This window comes from Chionomys nivalis, chromosome 14 (genome assembly GCF_950005125.1).
Source record: "Chionomys nivalis chromosome 14, mChiNiv1.1, whole genome shotgun sequence".
NCBI lineage: Eukaryota > Metazoa > Chordata > Mammalia > Rodentia > Cricetidae > Chionomys > Chionomys nivalis.
The window spans coordinates 56,441,905-56,462,423 of NC_080099.1; the positions used below are offsets into that span (position 1 = coordinate 56,441,905).

Here is a 20,519-nt window from a genome sequence, read left to right on the forward strand (position 1 = left end):
ATAAAGATCATACTTTTGTTGTGTATGTGTCTTTATACCTTTGCATGGTCCTGACCTATATTGGACACTCAATAAAATGTTTACTGAGTGACTAAATAATCAAATGAGTAGGTGCTGCATAAAAACACATATCTTTAAATTTACATATGTATGTTCACATATCTAAAGCCAATCTGAGTAAGGCTACGTTAACTCAAGAACTCGCATTGCTGTGTGGTATGCCATTTATTTCTAGGCCATGGTTTTGTACTTTGGATTCTTTGCTATTTTATAAAATACGAAATGAGTTTGGCAAGTTCAAGTCTATGCTTGCCATCAAGAGCAGCTTGAGTGGGAAGTTCCCTGAGGGAGGAATGGTTTAGCGGTAGAGGAAAGGAAGGAAGCAAGGCCAGGACACCCTAACCATCTAGTGGGGAGGGAATCACGGTCAGTACATGTGACTCGCAGTCTCTCTTTCCCTCTCCCCAGTGGTATTGCCTCCCCAACACTTGGGTTGAGCTTACTTTTCACAGAGATCTCGAACTTGGCTGGGTTTGAAGGCAGGAACTGACTGGGAGCAAGGGCTGGTGGGAGCTGACAGTGGGCTCTTGATGTTCTGGATTGAGTGTCTACGGCTCCGTCTGCGGTCAAGGCCCTGGTGTTCGCCCACACTGCCACCAGAACACATGCTGGCTCTCCTCCGGTCTCGGTGCCCACTGGGGGGTGGCTCAGCTGTCTCATCACCATCCTCATGCCTGAGTGCCACCTGAAAAAGCAGAGTGTATCAGGCAAGCGAAACTCGAGAGCTTTTTTCCAGTCCGGATTGTGACTATATGTCACCTATAAATGGATTTAAAACTCCTTTTTTGTTGTTGCTGTTTTCCTTGTATTGAAGGCCTCTACTCAATCTCGAAGACCCCTACATGTGTCCAGAAGTCAATTCAATCTGTGATTGCACCGTGCCTGTCACTATGCATTCTATGGATCAAATGGATACAGAGAGACAGCTAAGTAAGAAAAATGTATTAAATTATCTGAAACCTAAATGTTTTAGTCAGATTCTTATCACTGTGACTAAATGCCTGAGAAAGTTGACTTTAACAGGTAAGATTTGTTTTGGCTCACCAAGTAGGATGGTTTGGGTGTGTTTACATCTACGGAAAGACAATGATATCACAGTGGAAGACCGTGGCGGAAGAAAACAGCTAACCCCCTTGTACCCAGGAAGCAAAAACCCACTCCATGGCTTTCAGGAAGCAAAGAACCAAGCTGCTTACTCCATGGTAGCCAGGAAGCAGAGAGCATCACAGAGAAGATGCTCTCTTAAAAGACCACCCTAGTGGCCTCCTCCTTCCACCTAGACACTGCCCTCTAGTTTCTACCTCTGGGCTTGGGTCAGAGGAGAGAGCCACATCCTGAGTACCATCTGCAGAGAAGCTCCCCTCCTTCGATATCCTCACAAATACAGCTATTATCAACAAGGGACCAGAGAGTGTGTGACTGGCTACAGGTCACATCTATCTCATTAGTGGCAGAGCTGACATGCGCACAAAGGTCTCCTTAACACCAGAGGAGGTGCTCTAGCTGTCTAGATTTACAGACAGTGCACATAAAAAACAAACCAGACGATGACAAGAAATGAAGACGAGCAAAGTCCATGGTGGGGAATAGTGACAGAAGCTCTTCTCTTACACAGACCCACTAGGTAGGCAGCCTTCAGGCCAGCTGGACCAGGCTCAACTAAGCTCTGAAGCCCGTCAGACTAAGCAACTATAGAGTCATGTGGTCCCAGGCACCCTTGAGTGTGTATGTTTCCTTGTTTTGAAGATGAGAGAATGGAGAAATAAAGAGAAGACAGAGAGTTGTGCATATTGTATGTTCCCCAGGACAGGAGAGGTGGCTTCCACAGAAGCAATCACCAGACATTTTCACACCTGTGTTCTTCCCCTGACAGGAAGACCAGTCCCCAAGACACACGGCTGATGGACAACAGGTCATCCACCTCCACCCTTCATTCCCTACTTCCTCCAGCCCCAGCACTTAGGTAAGATGGATTTGGTGTGACCTATCTAAGTGACAGATATTTGAAAATCTTTTGGTCATTTTATTCCCCCTAGAATTTATTCTCGAACACAGTGTTAAAGGCTTGAGGTGAGAACTGGCGAGTTCAACAAGGCTCATCTCTGCACAATCTCCCTGGAAATTCCCGTTCTCAAGAGCTCTGGAAGCACAAAGTGAAGTTCAATAATTAGCCAGTCATGGCTGCCATCAAAACTTTAAAACCCTAAGCAGTGCTGTGTGGGCACATTTGGGAATGAGAACACCTTCCTGGTAGCAGCACTTCTGAGACTGTCCAGTCTGTTTTCCCCTCCATTTCTGACAGAAGGCTCTTAGACCATCTGAATTTCCCCTGGCCTGAAGTGTTGACTCTTTCTTATTAAGCACACATTTGCAGTGATATGAGCAGGTCTAAATCACAGTTCAGATACTCCTAGCTCCTTGTCTAACCTCAGCGGTCCAAGGATCGAGTGACGTTCCACTCACAGTGCCTTCCCGAGAAGCAGTGTGCGGGGCGGGGTGGGGGAAAGTCACTTTCACTGCTCCATGTCAAGGAAAGGGGAGACTGGCCAGAAAGTTCTAGTGAAGAAAGGAATCAGAGGCAATGATCTAGGCATCACTGTGATATATAATTCATTTGGGAATATCACAGATTCAGATCCACAACAAAACACTTGCCAATGAGGAAGAGAAAGGGGAGGATGGAAGGGGAGGAGGAGGATGGGGGGGGGAACAGAGGGATTGGAGGATGAAGGAGGGGGAGGAGGGAACTGGAGGGGGAAGAGAAGGGCAGATGGGGAAAAGGGGTGCAGCCAGGTGTGGTGGTACAGCTTATAGTCCCAGCAGCTCAGGAACTGAGGCAGGAGTATTCCGAGGGCAAGGCCAGCCTGGACTGTGTAACAAACCTCTCTTTGTAAAGAAGACAAGAAGAGGAGCAATACCAAATTATGCTGCAATTATTACAAGATGCTGATATCTTTGATTCCTGTGCTTTTTAGTAAATATCCAGAGGTGGATGGTTTCATTATGATTTTTTTCACAGTATTTTAAACCTTTTTTACCGTAGAAATTTCAAACATACACAACAGACAGGGATGAGTAGAGATTGTGTGATGGTACATTACCCACAATCACCCATGGTCACCCACGGTCACCCACGGCCACCACAGGTCACCCACAGTCACCACAGTCACCCACAGTCACCCACAGCCACCCATGGTCACCCACAGTCACCCACGGCCATCCACAGCCACCACAGGTCACCCACAGACACCACAGTCACCCACAGTCACCCACAGCTACCCACAGTTACCCATGGTCACCCACAGTCATCAGTTACCCATAGTCACCCATGGTTAGTCACTCAGAGCCACCCACAGTCACCCACAATCACCCACAATCACCCACAGTCACCCACAGTCACCTACAGTCACCCACGGTCACCCACGGTCACCACAGGTCACCCACAGTCACCACAGTCACCTACAGTCATCCACAGTCACCCACGGCCACCACAGGTCACCCACGGTCATCTCACACTTGTTAGTTCAGAATCAATATTTGCTCATTTATATCTCACATTTTGCCCTCAACCCCAAGGTCAATTTTTCAATGAAATGTCTAAGATTATACCATTATCATCTGTAAATATTTTAACATATGTCCCTAAAAAGATTGCTAAAACCATAAGCACCCTATTATTGTCCTACTTAACATAATAAGATCTTAATATTATCAAATATTAAAATTTGGTGAGAGGCACTAAAGGGGAACTCTGGGCTTTGTGCATGCTAAGCACAAAGTGAGCTACACTGACGACTGTACAGTGTTAGGTCTCCAGGGACTTATACGCCACCCAGTGTCATCCTTGAGTCTAGACTTAGTTGTGTAACTTGCTCTGAACAATTTGAACATTTTTAATGGGGCTCAAAACCACTACCTCTGAATTTTTTCTGAGTTTTTATCATAATATGACTGTGACTCATGATGGACAGCCATCTTAGTAACGGAGGTGACTCTTCTCTACATGGCTGTCTCACACCCACACAGTTCAATTCAGCTCTTAGGTGAGGTGCATGTCAGGGTCACAACCTGTCCACCTGCTGTGTGGTAGCAGGTTGTGGCCACACATAGTGTTATAGACACTCGCACCACCTTGCTTCCTTACTCTGTGCCATCCCCTCCCACACAGAGGTTAGGTGTGACCATGCGATTGGCTTTCTTTGGCCAGTGAACATGGGTAAACACGACACCAAGCCTGGAAGTATTTGTCCTATGCTTTTCATAAATGCTGCCATCCCATGAAGAAGTGGGAGCTAGCTTGCTGATCACGCGTGGCCTCGACAAGAGCCCAAATCAAATTGAAAGTCAGGTGATCAAGGCTAAATGAGACCTTTCAGGCCCAGTAAGGCCACCAGGTAGCTGAACCACCTAAAAGCATCTTAGTTGAGTCAGGACAAAGTCCTGATTCCAAGAACCAAGATCAGTGAGGTTTTTTAGAGCAGTTGTTTATGGTGTGTTGGGGACACGGCAAAAGATAACTGATACACATTTTTAATCACCTATGAGATGGAAAGCTCTCAGGGAAGGGAAACCATTAGTAAACAAGTTCTAAAAGTAACAGTTATTTCTCAGTTGGAAGTCTCCAGCGGCAAGATGTCTTTCCCCATACAGAAAGAACATTTTTAGAACCAAAAGTTAACATATCTGACCTGACAAAAGATTTTTTTTATTTTGGCCATTTATGCATTTGAAAAATCACATGTGGCTAAGAAATTTCAACGAATTTAATTAAACATGGATCAAATCACCTTTCTGAAATGGAATTAAATTTCACAAAACAAGGCCTGTCCCAGAAAGCCCGAGACATATGGCCACCAGACATCCTGCCCCATGAGGAAGCACCCAAGAAGTCTACCCGAGCTTTCTGCAGGCACTTGAGAAGTTCAAAGTCATTTTGAGGAAAGTATTGGCTCTGCGTGTTGATTCTTCTAGCTCTCCTTGTGCATATTTAAAATTGGCTGCCTATGTCAGTAAATGTTTTCTAGAATGCATTAACTTTCAGACTGGAATGAGGATCCAGATTCCGTCTGCTACCTAAAGCATGGGGTTGTCACCCTGAGTTATTACTCGGGCATCAGAATAAACCATGCCTGGAGACACTAGTACCCACATGTGTGATGCTTGCAAGAGGGAGTCATCCAAGCCTTTAATCAACTCTAGGCAGCTGTGCTAGGCCCTGGCATTAGAAAGAGCCAGGGGGCATAGGACTTAGTGTAGCTCAAAGTGACAGGCAGACAGGGTTGTCGTGAGAACTGCTGGACAGAGATGTGGAGACATTCGCTTATGAGCAGTGGGGAATGGGGAGCAAGGCTTCATGGAGATGATACTTAAGGAGTTTGCCAACTGGAGAGTAGGGATAAAGAAACCCACATAAAGTGGAGAAGGTAAAGAAAGCTTCCTCAAATGACCCAATTTCCACATGCAAGAAACAGGGAAGTTGGGTGTAGCTGAACCACCAAAGACATCGGTGGAGACCGGTGCCATGTCAAGCCTAACTTAGGCAGACCGTGAAATGGGAGGCAGCAATACCCACCACTGAGCAACCCCGAGAGCTTTGCTTCCCTGAAGATGGACACAGAGAAGGGAGCTCTCGTGCATCCTTCCCTTCCCTGCTACTTTCCCAGATTAGCTAATCATGTATGACCGATCGATCGCACAGAACAACATGGAGACAGAGAGCTCAGGATTCCTTCCCTACCCATCCTTTAATTACTGACTGACTGGGAAGCTGGGGACAGAGTGCTGATAGGACCCTCACTTGCCCAGACACAAAAGAGAAATGGATGATTCTAATACTGTTTCCTCTGTCCTGGTATGACTAACCATGTTTGCAAACAGTAGCTTCCAAATAGGGGCCAGAAACTTTTGACAACTCTGCCTACAAAACACTGTCATATTTGTGTTTTAAATAATGTCACATGGTACAAAGACAAGCAGTGGAGTTTGATGTTCAATTTTGATTTTTCTTTCCTTGTGACATACTGGAGCAAAGAGAAAAGCACTCCAATAAGGCAAGAGAAAGCCCAGAAGAAAGCACATGCTGGGCAGAGTCATTAAAGCACTGTCTTCTTTTTTTTTTTTTTTTTTCCTGGGGAATGTGATATTTAAATATTAATTTTTTTATTGTTTATTTATTTATTAAAGATTTCTTTTTTTAGTTCTTTTTATTGTTTATTTATTTATTAAAGATTTCTGCCTTCTCCCCGCCACCACCTCCCATTTCCCTCCCCCTCCTCCACCAAGTCCCCCTCCCTCATCATCCCTAAGAGTAATCCGGGTTCCCTGCCCTGTGGGAAGTCCAAGGACCACCCTCCTCCATCCATCCAGGTCTAGTAAGGTGAGCATCCAAACTGCCTAGGCTCCCACAAAGCCAGTACGTGCAGTAGGATCAAAAACCCATTGCCATTGTTCTTGAGTTCTCAGTAGTCCTCATTGTCCATTATGTTCAGCAAGTCCGGTTTTATCCCATGCTTTTTCAGACCCAGGCCAGCTGGCCTTGGTGAGTTCCTGATAGAACATCCCCATTGTCTCAGTGTGTGGGTGCACCCCTCGCGGTCCTGAGTTCCTTGCTCGTGCTCTGTCTCCTGCTCTTGATTTGGACCTTGAGATTTCAGTCCGGTGCTCCAATGTGGGTCTTTGTCTCTGTCTCCTTTCATCGCCTAGATGTTTTTCTTTGGGTTCACCTTCTTAATTAGCTTCTAGGATTTCAGGCGCACGCCCCCATTCCTGGGATAGAAGACAGTGCTTTATGCGTGGTCCTAAAGCACTGTCTTCTGTCCCAGGAATGGGGGCATGTGCCTGCAATCCTAGCACTTGGGAAGTGAAGCCAGCAGGATTTGGTATTAAAGGTCACCCTGGCCCCATGTGGAGTCTGAGGCTAGCCTGGGCTACATGAGACTCTGTCTTTAACATGGGGGATGAGGTTTTTCTAAAAAAAAATACTCCATGAATTTCCACTTTGCACTGTACATTATACAGGGGAATAGCCCTCCCCCTTGCTCTCTCCTTCAGCTCCTCCCTTCCTCCCCTTCCTCCTCCCTGATCCTGCCTCTCCACCTGATTTCTCCTTGAGTAGAGGTCCTGACAACAGAGCACATGTTCTTCAAAACAGAATAGCTCTGAGTTTTCTCTGTGTCGAAGGTTCGTAAGCTTGAACACATACTGGGGTCTCCTGGAAGGCTTGTTGGGGCAAGATTTCTGGTCCCACTCTTGAGTTCCTGATTCAGGAGGACAGGGTAGGATCTGATGCCTTGCATTTCTAGAAAATGGGCCTGGAGGACATGTGACAGCACCCTTTGACCTTTGCTGATGCTGTGGATGACTTAGAAATGGCACATTTGTTACCTCATAGATATTAAACTGCTCCAGCAAGTCCAAGTCTGTCCCTTTCTTGTTCAAGTGTCTCTGGGACACAGCGGCAATGCCCAGCTCCTCCAAGCAGTCTACCACATCATAGAAGGTGTCTTGGTCGGGCAGTCCTGCCAATGTCTGCAAGAGAAGAAAAGGATACAGCCATATCTTAGGCGAATGTCACAAGGCAATAAAGACATGTTCATGTGGTCCAGTGGCCTCAGTTCTAACAACATACAACAGTGGAAGACACGTGACAAATTCATTCCATGAGGAAATCTCCTAGGAGCCAGTAGGGTGAACTTGGGACTCTTGCCCCTAGGGGCAACCTGCGACCTAGTGGGGGCTGGGAACTCCTGTGGATGAGTTGTGACACTCATTAGGCTAGCTAGGAAAAGGGATTTAGCAGGTGTTGTCAAGGTTCCAAATCATATAATCCTCCGTGGTAAGTGGGCAAACCCTTTCAAAGAAGGCGTAGGTCTCCCCTGAGCTCAGGCTGGTTTGGAAGAAAGAGCAAGACACAATGAGCTGAACAGCTGTATGGAAAGGAGCCCAGCAGACAGTCACAAAAGGCTGCCAGAGTCCATCCTGGCCAGATCTTGACTGTAGCCTCGGAAGACCCTGAGCAGACAACGCAGCAAGAACCTGTCTGAACGCCCGCCCCCTGGGAACTGTGAGAGGAGCAGGGTGCATTCATTGCTCCAAGCGACCTAGCATGTGGGATTTGTCACGTGCCAGTAGAAAGTTAGCGTGCTTCTAGGTTTGACGTTTCGGTTATAATCAATGGAACAGTGTGGGTTATAATTTGATGATTCTCTCCCTTTGAAGTTCAGCGGGGCCTCTCTTTGCTCTGTGAAACTTTGGGTAACCTAAGAAATTTCAAAGCAGCAACCAAGAGTCAATAAGACAGAGCAGGGTGGGGAGAAAGTAGCAGACTTTTCTAGGTTCTACCTCTCCTACCAGAGGATAATCTCAGCAGGGTCCTCTCAGAACAGAAGAAGCCTGGAGAGCTAGTGTGAGCCCCGCATCTTACATGCGAGGGAGATGAAGGCTCAGGGAGGGGAGGGATTTTGCAGGTGACCAGAAATTACTGTAGACTGTGGGGAAGCCCCTCTCATGGCCACCAGCCCAGCCTCCACACAGGTTATTCCAGCCTGGAATCCAGGCCCTGCTCTTTAGCCCCTATTTATTTCACTGCCTTTGGATTTCTAAGAAGACCACATGTATTTGAAATTTATTTTCACATGTTAGTTTGCTTCAGAAGACACTGACAGACACTTGCATAGGGATCACCTCATGGCCCCGATTTCTCTGACAACCTCTGTCAATGGTAGAAAGAGTGCCTTTATTTGTACACTAAACAACGGCTTTTAGCTTTTTATGCTGATCAAAGAGGATATATAACTCACAATGGCTGAGGTCAGAGACGTGATCATCTTCATCATTCAAGAGACCCATAAAAGGCACAAAACAGGAAGTCGTGACTTGGAAGCTACAAGAGATACTCATACACGTGGACAAGCACACACCTGTGTCTGCCACAGTGGTGGTCAACTGGACTTTACCTGAGAACGACCAATAACTAGGCCAAGGCCACCACCGCTGCCACCACCACCACCACCCTACGTGGCATGCACTCAGAGACTCTTATCGTCGCCACAAGCTCACCCCCTGGTTTCCAGGAAAACTGTAACATTTACTGAAGGACAAAAGAGGAGGGGTGGCAATGCTAGGCAGGAGCATAGAGGGTAATTGGATCCAACGTAATGACCATAGAGTAGGCAACTCAAGGAAGGCAGGCTAGTTGGCCTCCACTCTATCCCTCCACCCCCCCCACCCCCCCCCCCCACGTTCCATTCCCATATCTGGCATCAACAGGCAGTGGTGTGTGTGTGTGTGTGCGTGCATGTGTGTGTGTGTGCAGGTCAGAGGATATTTTGCCCCATTGTTTTCTTCAATGACTTTTGAACATAATATTTAAGATAGGGAGTCTCACTGAGGTAGAAACTCACTAGTTCAGCAAGGCTAGCTGACCAATGAATGAGCTTCAGGGATTCACCTAGCTCACACATACCAACCTGGGTGCTTGGCATGGATGCTAGGGATCTACACTCAGGTCCTTAAGTCCTCCTGTCCTTAAGGCAGTCACTTTACTGACTGAACCATCTCCCCAGCCCCATAGGTTCTTTTTCACTTAAAAATCCTGGGGACTAAGCTGAAATTCTATACCTAATTCCCTTGTTTAAAGAGCCAGATTTTAAATAATGGGACAGCCAGCTCTCTATAGTAAACAGTCACAGAGACCTTTGCCAAGTAGCAGAAACAGAACTGAAGTTGCAAGCAGCCTTTTTGACCCCACCATGAAAACTGTGAGTTAGAGTTGAACCTGTGGCCCTCCGGTATTCACGCAGGCTGCGATGGGACTGTGGCATTTTCCCCTGTGCAGGAAGGGCCCACATCCTAGACACAAAGTCACCTTTTCCAGGCTGCCACTCTCATTTGCTCAGCTACCCTCACCGCATTCCCACCTGGGCCTTTCCCAGTTCCCCTGCTTGATGACCGTTGGACACCTCCAGCTGGCAAAGACATGACCTTGCCAGAAAGTGCTGGAGGCATGAGTTTCCTGAGGCTGGGAACGCCCCACAGCTGCCTTACATCTGGCATTCCTGACCTCCGTTTCTTTCAGATTTTTGTCTTGCCAGGATCTGTCACTAACAATTCTTTACTGGCATTAATCAGAGACCAAACTCTGTCTTCAAAGAAATTTGTCTCTCCTTGGGTTTCAGAGGATTAAAACCTTCATATGGGATCAAACCAGTGTGGTAAAGCCCATGCTCCACACTCTCCCAGGTATCACCCGTGGAAGTCAAGAACTGTGACCTTCAACCTCTTTCACAAGCAAGTGGGTAAGTTAGAGAATGCTAGTCTCCCTCAAAGACACATGGGTGAATATACTGGTGTGTACCTGTGCAGCACAATCATATATACTCCCCAAAGGGAACGAGTCATTGACATACACAATAATAGACCCCAGTGAGTTTTATACAGACAGAAAAGCCAGCCTCAAAGGGTTACGTACTACAAGATTCCATTTGATCCTGAAATACATGATTGATAATTAGTGGTTGCCAAGGGTTATGGATGGGGGTTAAGAAAGATCCATTTCAATGTATAAAGAAATAAAATTAAATGTTTAAAAAAGTTATATACTTATCCTGAATCCCACATGATTAACTATCCTCAGGTCCTAATGAAGCAATGCCTCTTCTCAGAGCTCTCTGGGGTCCTACCATGACTTCCCCCATCTACCTCATCTTAGCCTATGAAATGACTCCTACATGAGACCCTATCCCAAGCAAGGGCTCTACCAGGAGGGTTTCGGCTATGGTACAGGAGGTTTCTGTCTCTTTTTGACATTTCTTTCCCTCAATTCTTTTCAAGACTTGGGTAGGGATGCAGAAAGGTAGAGGCTCTCTGCTTGATGTCTCTGGTAGACAACAACAACAACAACAAAAAGCCACTCTGACTCTGGTCTCAGAATCCAAGGCAGGCTAGGGTTTACTGCCTTTTTTAAATCATGAAAATGTCAGTTTTTAAATTCATGTTATTATACCATCATTTATTTTGCTAAGATTGATTCTGGTTAGAAACCTCCCAACTTGCAAAGAATTTCCCAGACTTTAGGATCTGGTGCTTTTTATTTTTGTTTTTGTTTATTACATACTTGCATTAACATTCCAGTTTGCTGCTCTGTTTGGTAGCTTGATGCATTTGACTCACTGGAGCCATAAACATGACTGCAATTCATAAAGCAAAATGAACCCTTGAGTGGGCTGTGGGCTTTTCAAGAAAGGGCTGTATCTGTCTGGAATGACCTCTCCAGAACCTTCTCCATGTGTAAGAACAGCCATTGTTCTAGTTGGCTTGTCTGTTGCTCTAATAAAACACTGACCAAAAGCAGCTTAGGGCTGGAAAGGACCCATTTGGTTTACACTTCCAGGTCATAGTCCGTCACTGAGGGAACCTGGGACAGGAATCCAGGTAGGAACTGAAGCAGAAACAGGAATTCTGCCTGGCAGCCTGTTCTCTCTCACACATTTGGCTTTCTTGATTCATAGCTTAAGCCCAATTGCCTGGGAATGGTGCTGCCCATAGCAGGCTGGGCCCTCTCACATCCATCATCAGTAGAAATAATTCCCTTACAGACATGGTCATAGGCCAATTTGATCAAGGAAATTCTTCATTTGAGTTTTTCTCTTTCCAGGTGACTCATATCAAATTGACAGTAAAAACTAATCAGGATGGGCATAGATGAGGCATTTCGACAAGAATTCCTAGGGGGAAAGCTGTGCCTGCATAGACAGGTGGCTTGCTCCAGCTGCAGTGATGTGGAAGGGTAGCTGTGCCTGCATAGACGGGTGGCTTGCTCCAGCTGCAGTGATGTGGAAGGGTAGCTGTGCCTGCATAGACGGGTGGCTTGCTCCAGCTGCAGTAATGTGGAAGGGTGGAAAGGTTGCAGGTCCAGAGGCCCATTACCTTATACTGGCTAGCTTTACTCCCCATAGCTGTCCCTTCCCCACCTCTTTCTCAGAAGTAATAAATAGACTAATAGACAAAAACTGACTAGTAGGCAAAACCCTTTTGAAATCTATTAACTTAACAACCCTCTAACTCCCACCAACTCAAAAGCTAAGGTTGCCATGAACTAGCATCTGCAGCCTGTAGAGAGCTTTCCCCATCCCGCTGGAACCACCTTCTGTGTGCCCACCGATATATTTTAAACTTGCCTTTATTAACGACTTTCTTTGTGTTAAAAACTATGAAGCTACGTCCACCTTGGGACATGGAATCTGAATTAGCCTACGTCTCTGTTTCCAGAGCTGTCACTCAAATCTGCGACTAGAATAAACTCGTATCCCTTCAAGGTGAGAACTGTCCTTTGTGGGCAGACAGCAGAAGGGCCAGAAAAGAAGAAACAAGCAAAGAGTCTCTGGTTTGTGCCACACCGTGTCCAGCAGAGGGTGAGTGTTGTCAGCGGCTGACTACAGAGTGCCCGTGTGATGATGCCATGGTAAGGAAAGTGACACCTTCTCTGTCAATGAGAAAGTTAAAACTACAGCGTACAACACTGAGCAAGGGGGAATGTTCTTTTTCACTGAATTCAGAGTTCTACAGAGCAAGGCCAGTGGCTGTGAATAACAGGAAAGAGAAGCTTCATCCTCAAAAACATGCTTCAAATCACACAGCAAAGAAAACTGATGAACAGACTTGAAAATAAGAGTTCTTACGATTATTCACCCAAAGTGTGGCTGTCTCCTGTCGTGAGAATGTAAGTTAGCTCTGCACTCAGCAGCAAATACTTCATTAATAAGTAAATACAGGGGTTGGGGAGACATCACACCATTAAGATCATTTCTAGAGAACCTGGGTTCAATTCCCGGCACTCATGTGGCCACTCACAAACATCTGTACCTCCAACTCCAGGAGCCAACCTTTCTACTCTCCCTGGGCAGCAGGCACACGCACGCTGCACAGACAGACAGACATGCAAACAAAACTCCCATATACACACAAAAGAAAAAAATCTTAAAATCAAAGAAACAAATGCAGGGGCCTGGAGAGATGGCCTCTGAGGGTACCTGCTCACACAAGGCGCACACCCTTAATCTTACCACTCAGGAAGCTCAGACAGAGGTGTGGTATCAGTATGAGTTCAAGGCCAGCCTGTTCTACACTTTACGTTCTAGCCAGGACTATATAGGGAGAAACTGCTGGAAATTTTTTCTTTTTTTCTTTTTTTTTTTTTAAGAAGCAGCAAGAACTGTGACTGTCATGGTAGAGGTAAGACTATCCTAAACGGGGACACCGTGTCCTTCCCTTTAGCCATCTGACAATGACACCCAAGAAATTTTAAACTCTACGGGAATCTTAAGCTTGAGAAAGAGAAAAGCTGAAGCCCAGGTGCCTTCAGAGACTTCCCATGGCGGTGATAGCTCGCAAGAGCCCTGACCATGATGCATCAGTGACCATACCCTGAGCAGCAATGAAGGGCTCTTACCCATGGTTTAAACCTTAACTTCATGTTACTAGCCCAGAATCGGCACTGACCTCTTCATTGGCTCCTCTTCCCAATGTGACCATATTAACTAACTTTTGCTTCTCTGCTTTTCACAGACTTGATTCTTGAGCTGGTATTTCAAGGACAGGTAGCCAAGCTTCACTTATCAGGGCTACAGGGCCCAGGCCTACCCCTGGTGGCAGTCATGTGGCCTGGGAGAATGTCTTTTTGTTTTACTGTGCATTCATGGTTGACTAAAAAAAGGACTTTCATTCTCCCCCCCCCTTATTTTTACTTTATTAATATATTCAGGATATTGGGGGGGTGGCCAATAGCTTTCTAGTTTGTCATCTGCCTATAGCTTTGAGATTTTAATTTTACAAACAAGACCCTTGATGATTTTATTCAGTAACATATTTAAATAGTTTCTTTGCAATCTTTTCCTGGCGCTATAATCAAAGTAAACTTGAAATAAAACAAAAAGTTGTCAATATCAAAATGGAGTCATTTATGTCCAATCCAAGACAAATGGATGGTCTGGGTCACACTGCAGAGTCACTTATGTAAGTATGCCCAGGTTAAGAATTATCCACAGAACTCCAGAGGGCTGTTTATGACATAACCCTTGTCTAAGGAGAGCTGCCTCCACCAATGAGCTAACACCAACTAAAGTCCCCTTACCAAGGGCCTTTGTTTCAAAGCGGCTTACATGTGGCTTCTTTTCCTCTAAAGGTGTCCCTACCTCAGCCTCTGAAAATGTGCCTTTGGTGTCTTCCCATCACATATCTATCCCACATTGCCACCCCTTGCTACTTCCAACTATTTCCAAATAAATTTGTTTAGGTGAGCCAGTCTCCCCACTGTTTGGATCTAGACCAAACTGTTGCCCAGGCCAGAGTTCCTGCAGCAGCCCCTCCCCTCTCACGGGCACAGACAAGCGCCGTTTGGAGAGCACTGCCTGTGGGTATCTGGCCATCAGATTTCTACAGATGACAGAGAGCCACACACTCTGCTCCCTACCTCTTCCCTGCTGTCTGCTAGTCTCAGAATCTGAATTCCACAGATAAGTCTTGCATCTTCCTGACTTCTTCTAGGTAACAGGGAAATGTCATTACAGGTGAGACTCGGCAGGAAACATCTTACAATTCTTGTTATTGCCTTCCAATAACCAAGCTGTGGCTCACAAGGAACCATTTAACATTTTCACGTGGTATTAGTTTTCTACAGCTGGTACAACTTGCTACCATGAGCTAGGTGTCTTAACATGCCAGAACTTCATGATCTGAAACCAAGGAGTTAGCAGGGCTATGTTCTTTGTAACAGTTCCATGGACTGATCCTTCCTTGACTATTTCTAGGTTGGTTGTCAGTCAACTTTGATACTACTTGGCTCACAGATGCACTGTCATAATCTCTGCCTCTGTCTTCACGTGGCTGTCTTCCCTGTACGTATTCATACTTTCTATTCCTCTCTCTCTCTCTCTCTCTCTCTCTCTCTCTCTCTCTCTCTCTCTCTCTCTGTGTGTGTGTGTGTCTGTCTGTCTGTCTGTCTCTCTCTGTGTGTCCCTGTCTCTCTCTGCCTCTTTCTCTCTCTCTTCTTCCTGTAAGGCCATCAGTCATATTTGGTTAGAGTTGTCCTAATAACTAAGTTATATCTGCAAAGACCCTCTTCATAGGTACTGGGGTTTAAGGCTTTCATACCTATTTTTGAAGGGGTAACAATTCAACCTAGAGCACACATCAACCAACCTTGTTTACCAGAGTCATTGCATAAACCAATAGCTCCGTGTCAACTCCATCTTTTTCTTCCAGGATTTCCATGATATTGGACCAGGGTTTGATGCCTACGAGTAAAGCAAAAAATCATTAGCAGCAGCAATTCAATGACACTCATTATCCAGTCCCACTGAAGTTTCACCAAGGAGTTCTCCTTTGGGGATGGCAATGTCTTTCCATCCCTGCATGTGTAAGGTGGACACTCTTTAAGCTGGACTTGTGCCTATCTTAATAAAATGTATTTCTTAGTAATCAATATACTTTCCTGTCTTATGCTCATTATCAGTATCCATAACTATTTGCTTGAGAAGTCTCCTTTATATTAAATATACAGTTTTTAAGTCTATTCATGTGCACATATTTGGGATGCAGACTAAAACCCTTTCTAAGTCATCACTGAAAATCTATCAGCAGACACTGAGCAAGGCATGAAGACCTTTATTTACTCGCAGTTCCAAGCAGTAACAGTGGCATCACTTTCTAGAAAACATCTAGAGCAAAAAAATGCTACTTCTAATCCAACACGGTACAGATATTGTCAGGGCATCAGCTAGGTACAGAGTCTGGTGGGTAACTTCCCTTGACGGGTTTAGAATCTAGTGACGTAGTTAGACAAAAAGCACAAACATAGATACAAGCACAGAGCCCCCATCTAAGAAGCAGTAGACATATTTAGTTAGGGCTATGATGCTGGCAAGGGAGATGCAGTAAAGATGGATATGGAAGGCTTAGGAAATGAGGTTCCTCTCGAGTGAGCCCCACTTCTGAAGGCACATGAGCTGCTCTCTCCGGCCTCTAGGATAAAGGTAGAAAACACGTCCCATTTTAGACCATCAAGTCAAGTGCAAGGCCATGAAGGAGAAATCAATCTTTTGGCATGGCTCCATGCCCGGGATAAATATTAGAAGTGACAGAAGCATTGGCTTGCCCTTGGGTTGGTGGGCTGGAATGTGACCCTCTTTCCTGTGTGATTCCTCTATAAATTATCTCAAAAGGATATCACTTATCTTTGTTTGATAAAGTAAACTTGTAAATAGCCTGAGCACAGCAGTTTCCAAATGCTGGTCCTTGGATGGTTTGTGACAGAGCTGATCCTGGCCTTGAGATAAATAAACATTTCCCAAAGGCAGAAATGGTATCGCTCTTGTTCATCTCCGCACTTTCAGCACAAGGCCTGCCATAGAGGACAAGGTCAATAAAATATCCGAGAACAGTAATGCTTTCTCAGAGGGCATCTGGTATGTGAAGATGGAACAGCTTTACAAGAATGAGAGGGAAGATACACACAGGAAGAAAAAAGACAGAGGGACTGAAAAGTAGGCACCTTCTAGGAGACATGACGCACACAGATTAATTCCACACACAAATACGTCAGCTCTTCCAGCAAATGAACCTGGTCTCAATCTTTAGCTGAGTTATCCAGCAAGCTAGACCCAAGCAATCTTCTGTATCTATTTTTAATTCTGAATGTGCAGACATGCTCTCCCTCCCAAGACCTACTGAATTGTATCTGGACATTTATTGTCAAACTTCTTTGCAGTTAGCACCAGGGTATAGTTATTCTTCAAGTGTCAACAGAGTGACCATTTCAGCTTTCAAGACAGCCAACCAAGGTAGCCAGTAGACCCTGGGCCTTGCTGTCCCTATGAGTTCAGGAAGCATCTGCTTGTGTTTCTAATGAGGCATCAATCTCAAGGACTAGAGCACTCCCAGCAGATGCTGGGTGAAGTGTCTGGGAGAAACACTGAATCTGTAGTTTCTAATTTTTATGGTGCTTCTGGACTCAGAATTACTTCCTCATTGTTGACTTTGAATCCAAAGTGCCCTGTGGGGGCTGGGGAAGAGAAAGCCAAGAAACAGAGGTAGGTGTCCCAGAGAGAGGGAGCTAGATCCCTGCCTCACTTTTACACACCCAATTTTAAGTTGGGGAATTAAGGCAGGTTGGAGACATATCTATAAGCTGAGAAGCAAGTGTTTGTCTTAAGAGATTACTGCAAAGTGTCCAGGAGACGAAGCATTTCTAGTTCCTTTCTTAGCATTGATGGGGTACATTGGAAGACAAGGTTGTCATTACCATCTATCTCCCTCAAGATCTACCCTAAACACTGCAATATAGGTTTCATAAGAGCCCGGTGCCTCCTGATGTTGGCAAGCACATAGTTGACTCAGACATTTGACTGAAGTGTGTGTGTGCACTGACTGACTGTTGCACCACAGACACCCAAACATCAGTAGGTGCCATTATCAAGGTCGTGGCTAGTGATGACACCAATACTTAAAACGCTCACTTTCCACAAGGCTCCAGACCAGTCCCTTGCCACGAAGGCACGGTGCTTCTTTCTTAACTAGGATTAAAGATATATACACAGAATACATGATTGAGACATTTCCCATTTATTCTCCTGATAGGTTCCTGTATTAAACTTCATCAGACATTTTACATGATGCCTTGTACTAATGGTCAAACACATGTTGGACAATCCTTCCAGCACATTCTGGATCTTTCCAGGTAATAGATCTATATAGTCTCCACAGACACTTTTGACATTGAACAGTCCGTTCAGTTCAAGTGTGTAACCTCTAGCATCCACCATACTTTGGACATCCTTCACCATTCAAGACACCCTCAAGCAGAGTCAGAGACAGGATTGCTTGCAGGGGTGATAGACTCTATCCCATGATCATCATGTATGATATGCATGTACAGAAATTAAGTCATATCTCATTACTTTATATTCAAATGAAAAATATAAGTTCAAAAGCTATGTTGGACCAAATCAATAGATCCCAAGATTTATGACAAAATGAGTAACCTGTCTATTCCCCAAGCTCTCCTTTGTGGGAGAGGCTAACTCCATGTCCAAGGGACTGTCTGTCACTCTATCTAGCTTCAAGATAACCCACCACAGGGCAAATCCTAGGAAAGAACTTGACAAGGTAGAATGACAACCCAACCATCTCCCAAAAGCTTCCATGAATTACCGTCTTTCTTCCCATCTGGCTGCATCCACCCAAAGAAAGTGACATAAAGACATAAGAGAGAGAGAGGGAGAGGGAGAGGGAGAGGGAGAGGGAGAGGGAGAGGGAGAGGGAGAGGGAGAGGGAGAGAGAGAGAGAGAGAGAGAGAGAGAGAGAGAGAGTTGGGGAAATGGTATAAAGTGCTTGATGTCCAGGCACAAGGTCCTGGGTTTGAGTCCCAGGACCCACATAATAAATCTAGACATGGCGGTGTGTGACATCCCTGTGCAAGGGAGTCAGAGACAAGCAGATTCCCGGGCTGCTCTGGCCAGTCGGTCAAATCAGTGATCTCGCTTCAGGTTCAGCCAGAGGCCGTGTGAAAACTAATCCAGAAAGTGATTAAAGAAGACAACCTAGGTCAGCCTCTGACCTACACATGAACGCACATACATTCACACACACGCACACAAACAAAGAGGTGAAGATGATCCAGAGGATCTGAAAAGTCAGTTGTGATTCACGACACATTCAGGGCTAATCAAACTCACTTCTTTATTATAGCCCCAAAGCTAAAGTATAGTGGAGTAGCCCAAATAAAGCATTTAAAATGTTCACATATTCATAAATATTAATTACCACCTACGATGTACCTTTCGGTTTGTTTGTTTTGCGGTAATGAGGACTGAACACAGACCCTCATGCATACCCAACAGGCACTCTTCCACTGAGCTATACTTCCGGGCTCCTTTGACGGACTTTGCTTTCTAGGCTGTCACACTCCTAATTAACTAATAGGTTTCCATGCATGGTGTTTATAAATCCACCAAGGGGATCTATTCTAGAATGACTTCAACTGCCTTAGGTGGTAATGACTTTTTGAGGACTTTTCGTTTATTTTCTTAGTTTTAGTTGCTGATTCCTCAAGTCAGAGTTTTCCTGTCCAATAAAAAAAAAATGGAAAGACAACTGTCCCACTTTCCCATGCCAATCCCTCCAGCCAAGGAATGAGTCTGGAGACTCTACGGAGCAGAATTTATGGACTGTTTGCACATGTGCCCACATGGACACGCTCAGTCCTCCTTCAGTCATCTCCGGCACACTGGGAACTGGAGACTGCTCTAAACCCTGCTGCTGGAAACACCTGGCATTCGTGCTGCTCTCTTCAGAATTCCTGGCACATTGGTATATTTAATTCCATCACAGAATCCCAGGACAATCTTACTAGCAGCAAACCAGGATGATGCTATATGTATGCATTTCAAAATCACAGCCAAGACCACACATGTCCATGAAGAAACGTGCTATTGAGCCACACATGATGAACTTTCTCTGAGATGTTTCATTTTCATTAGTGATGTTCCTTTGTCTGCAGCTCTTCATGTTTAGTGGCAGGCAGATGATAGCAGTTGCCAAAGGTTGAAGAAATTTTATAGGCAAAATCCACCAAGCTGAGAAAACAATCGATGGGTATTTTTTTTTTACTAATTGAAAAAAGATGGTCATCATTCTGTCTTGTTGGAGAGACTTAGGATAGTAGAGGCCTCAGGCTGAGACCGCAGGATGAAGCTTGCATGTGGGAAACAAAGCCCCAGGTTCATCTGAGGGTCATTCCCACTCTACAACATGCCCTTTATGCAGTAGGTACTCCAAAGAAAGATGCTAGGAGTTCCTACTCAGCAAGGCCAAAGGAGAACCTCAAAGCTATGAAAAGGATGTCCCTATATCATGGCCCAATGGCAAGTGTCCTTGATACCCACAACCCCACAATTTAAAAGAGGCTACCAAAACATCCAAGCATCATCCTAAAGGAACTCCAGAGTTGGGCGATGGAACCCACATCCTGCAAGGATGAACCAAGTGAATCGCCATTTTCCCAAATACCCACCTGGCTCTGCGGGAGCCAGACATGGTTTCTGAGCTGTGACTGTCCTTATTCAGGACTGTTAGTGGCACTATAACCTGTTCTTACTATAAGACATCTCCTGTCTGGTACCAGATGACATGTCGTTGTCGAGGGAAGGTGCTGTGGTCTGGGACCTGCCTTCCAGACTCCAGTCTCTGGCCTTTCCTGAGGCTCTGCCATCTTCACATACTCCCTCAGAGAGTTGCTTCTGGGCTAGACTGACCATGACAGAACTGGTATCTGCCTGAGCGTTCAGAGCAAAGATGTAGGTGCCCAGTTCATAGACCTGACTGGTATTGTTAACTCAGGCCTTCAAAGACACGAGGAAGCTGCTGTCTTTCACATTTTCATGTGCAGAAGGTATTCCTGAGCGAGG

The 20,519-nt window shown here is 45.4% G+C and overlaps 1 protein-coding gene across 5 annotated transcripts in view; it reads right to left on the bottom strand.

Moving 5' to 3' along the window:
* The window catches only part of Fhod3 (formin homology 2 domain containing 3), a 409,106-nt gene that overhangs the window by 127,395 nt on the left and 261,192 nt on the right, over positions 1-20,519 (bottom strand). For all 5 annotated transcript variants that reach the window (XM_057788966.1, XM_057788965.1, XM_057788964.1 and 2 more), the window contains exons 8-10: positions 15,256-15,350; positions 7,444-7,587; positions 504-745 (exon numbers count right to left, since the gene is read on the bottom strand). In XM_057788966.1, coding sequence (XP_057644949.1) covers positions 504-745; positions 7,444-7,587; positions 15,256-15,350 — 481 coding nt within the window. The remainder of the gene's footprint in view (positions 1-503; positions 746-7,443; positions 7,588-15,255; positions 15,351-20,519) is intronic.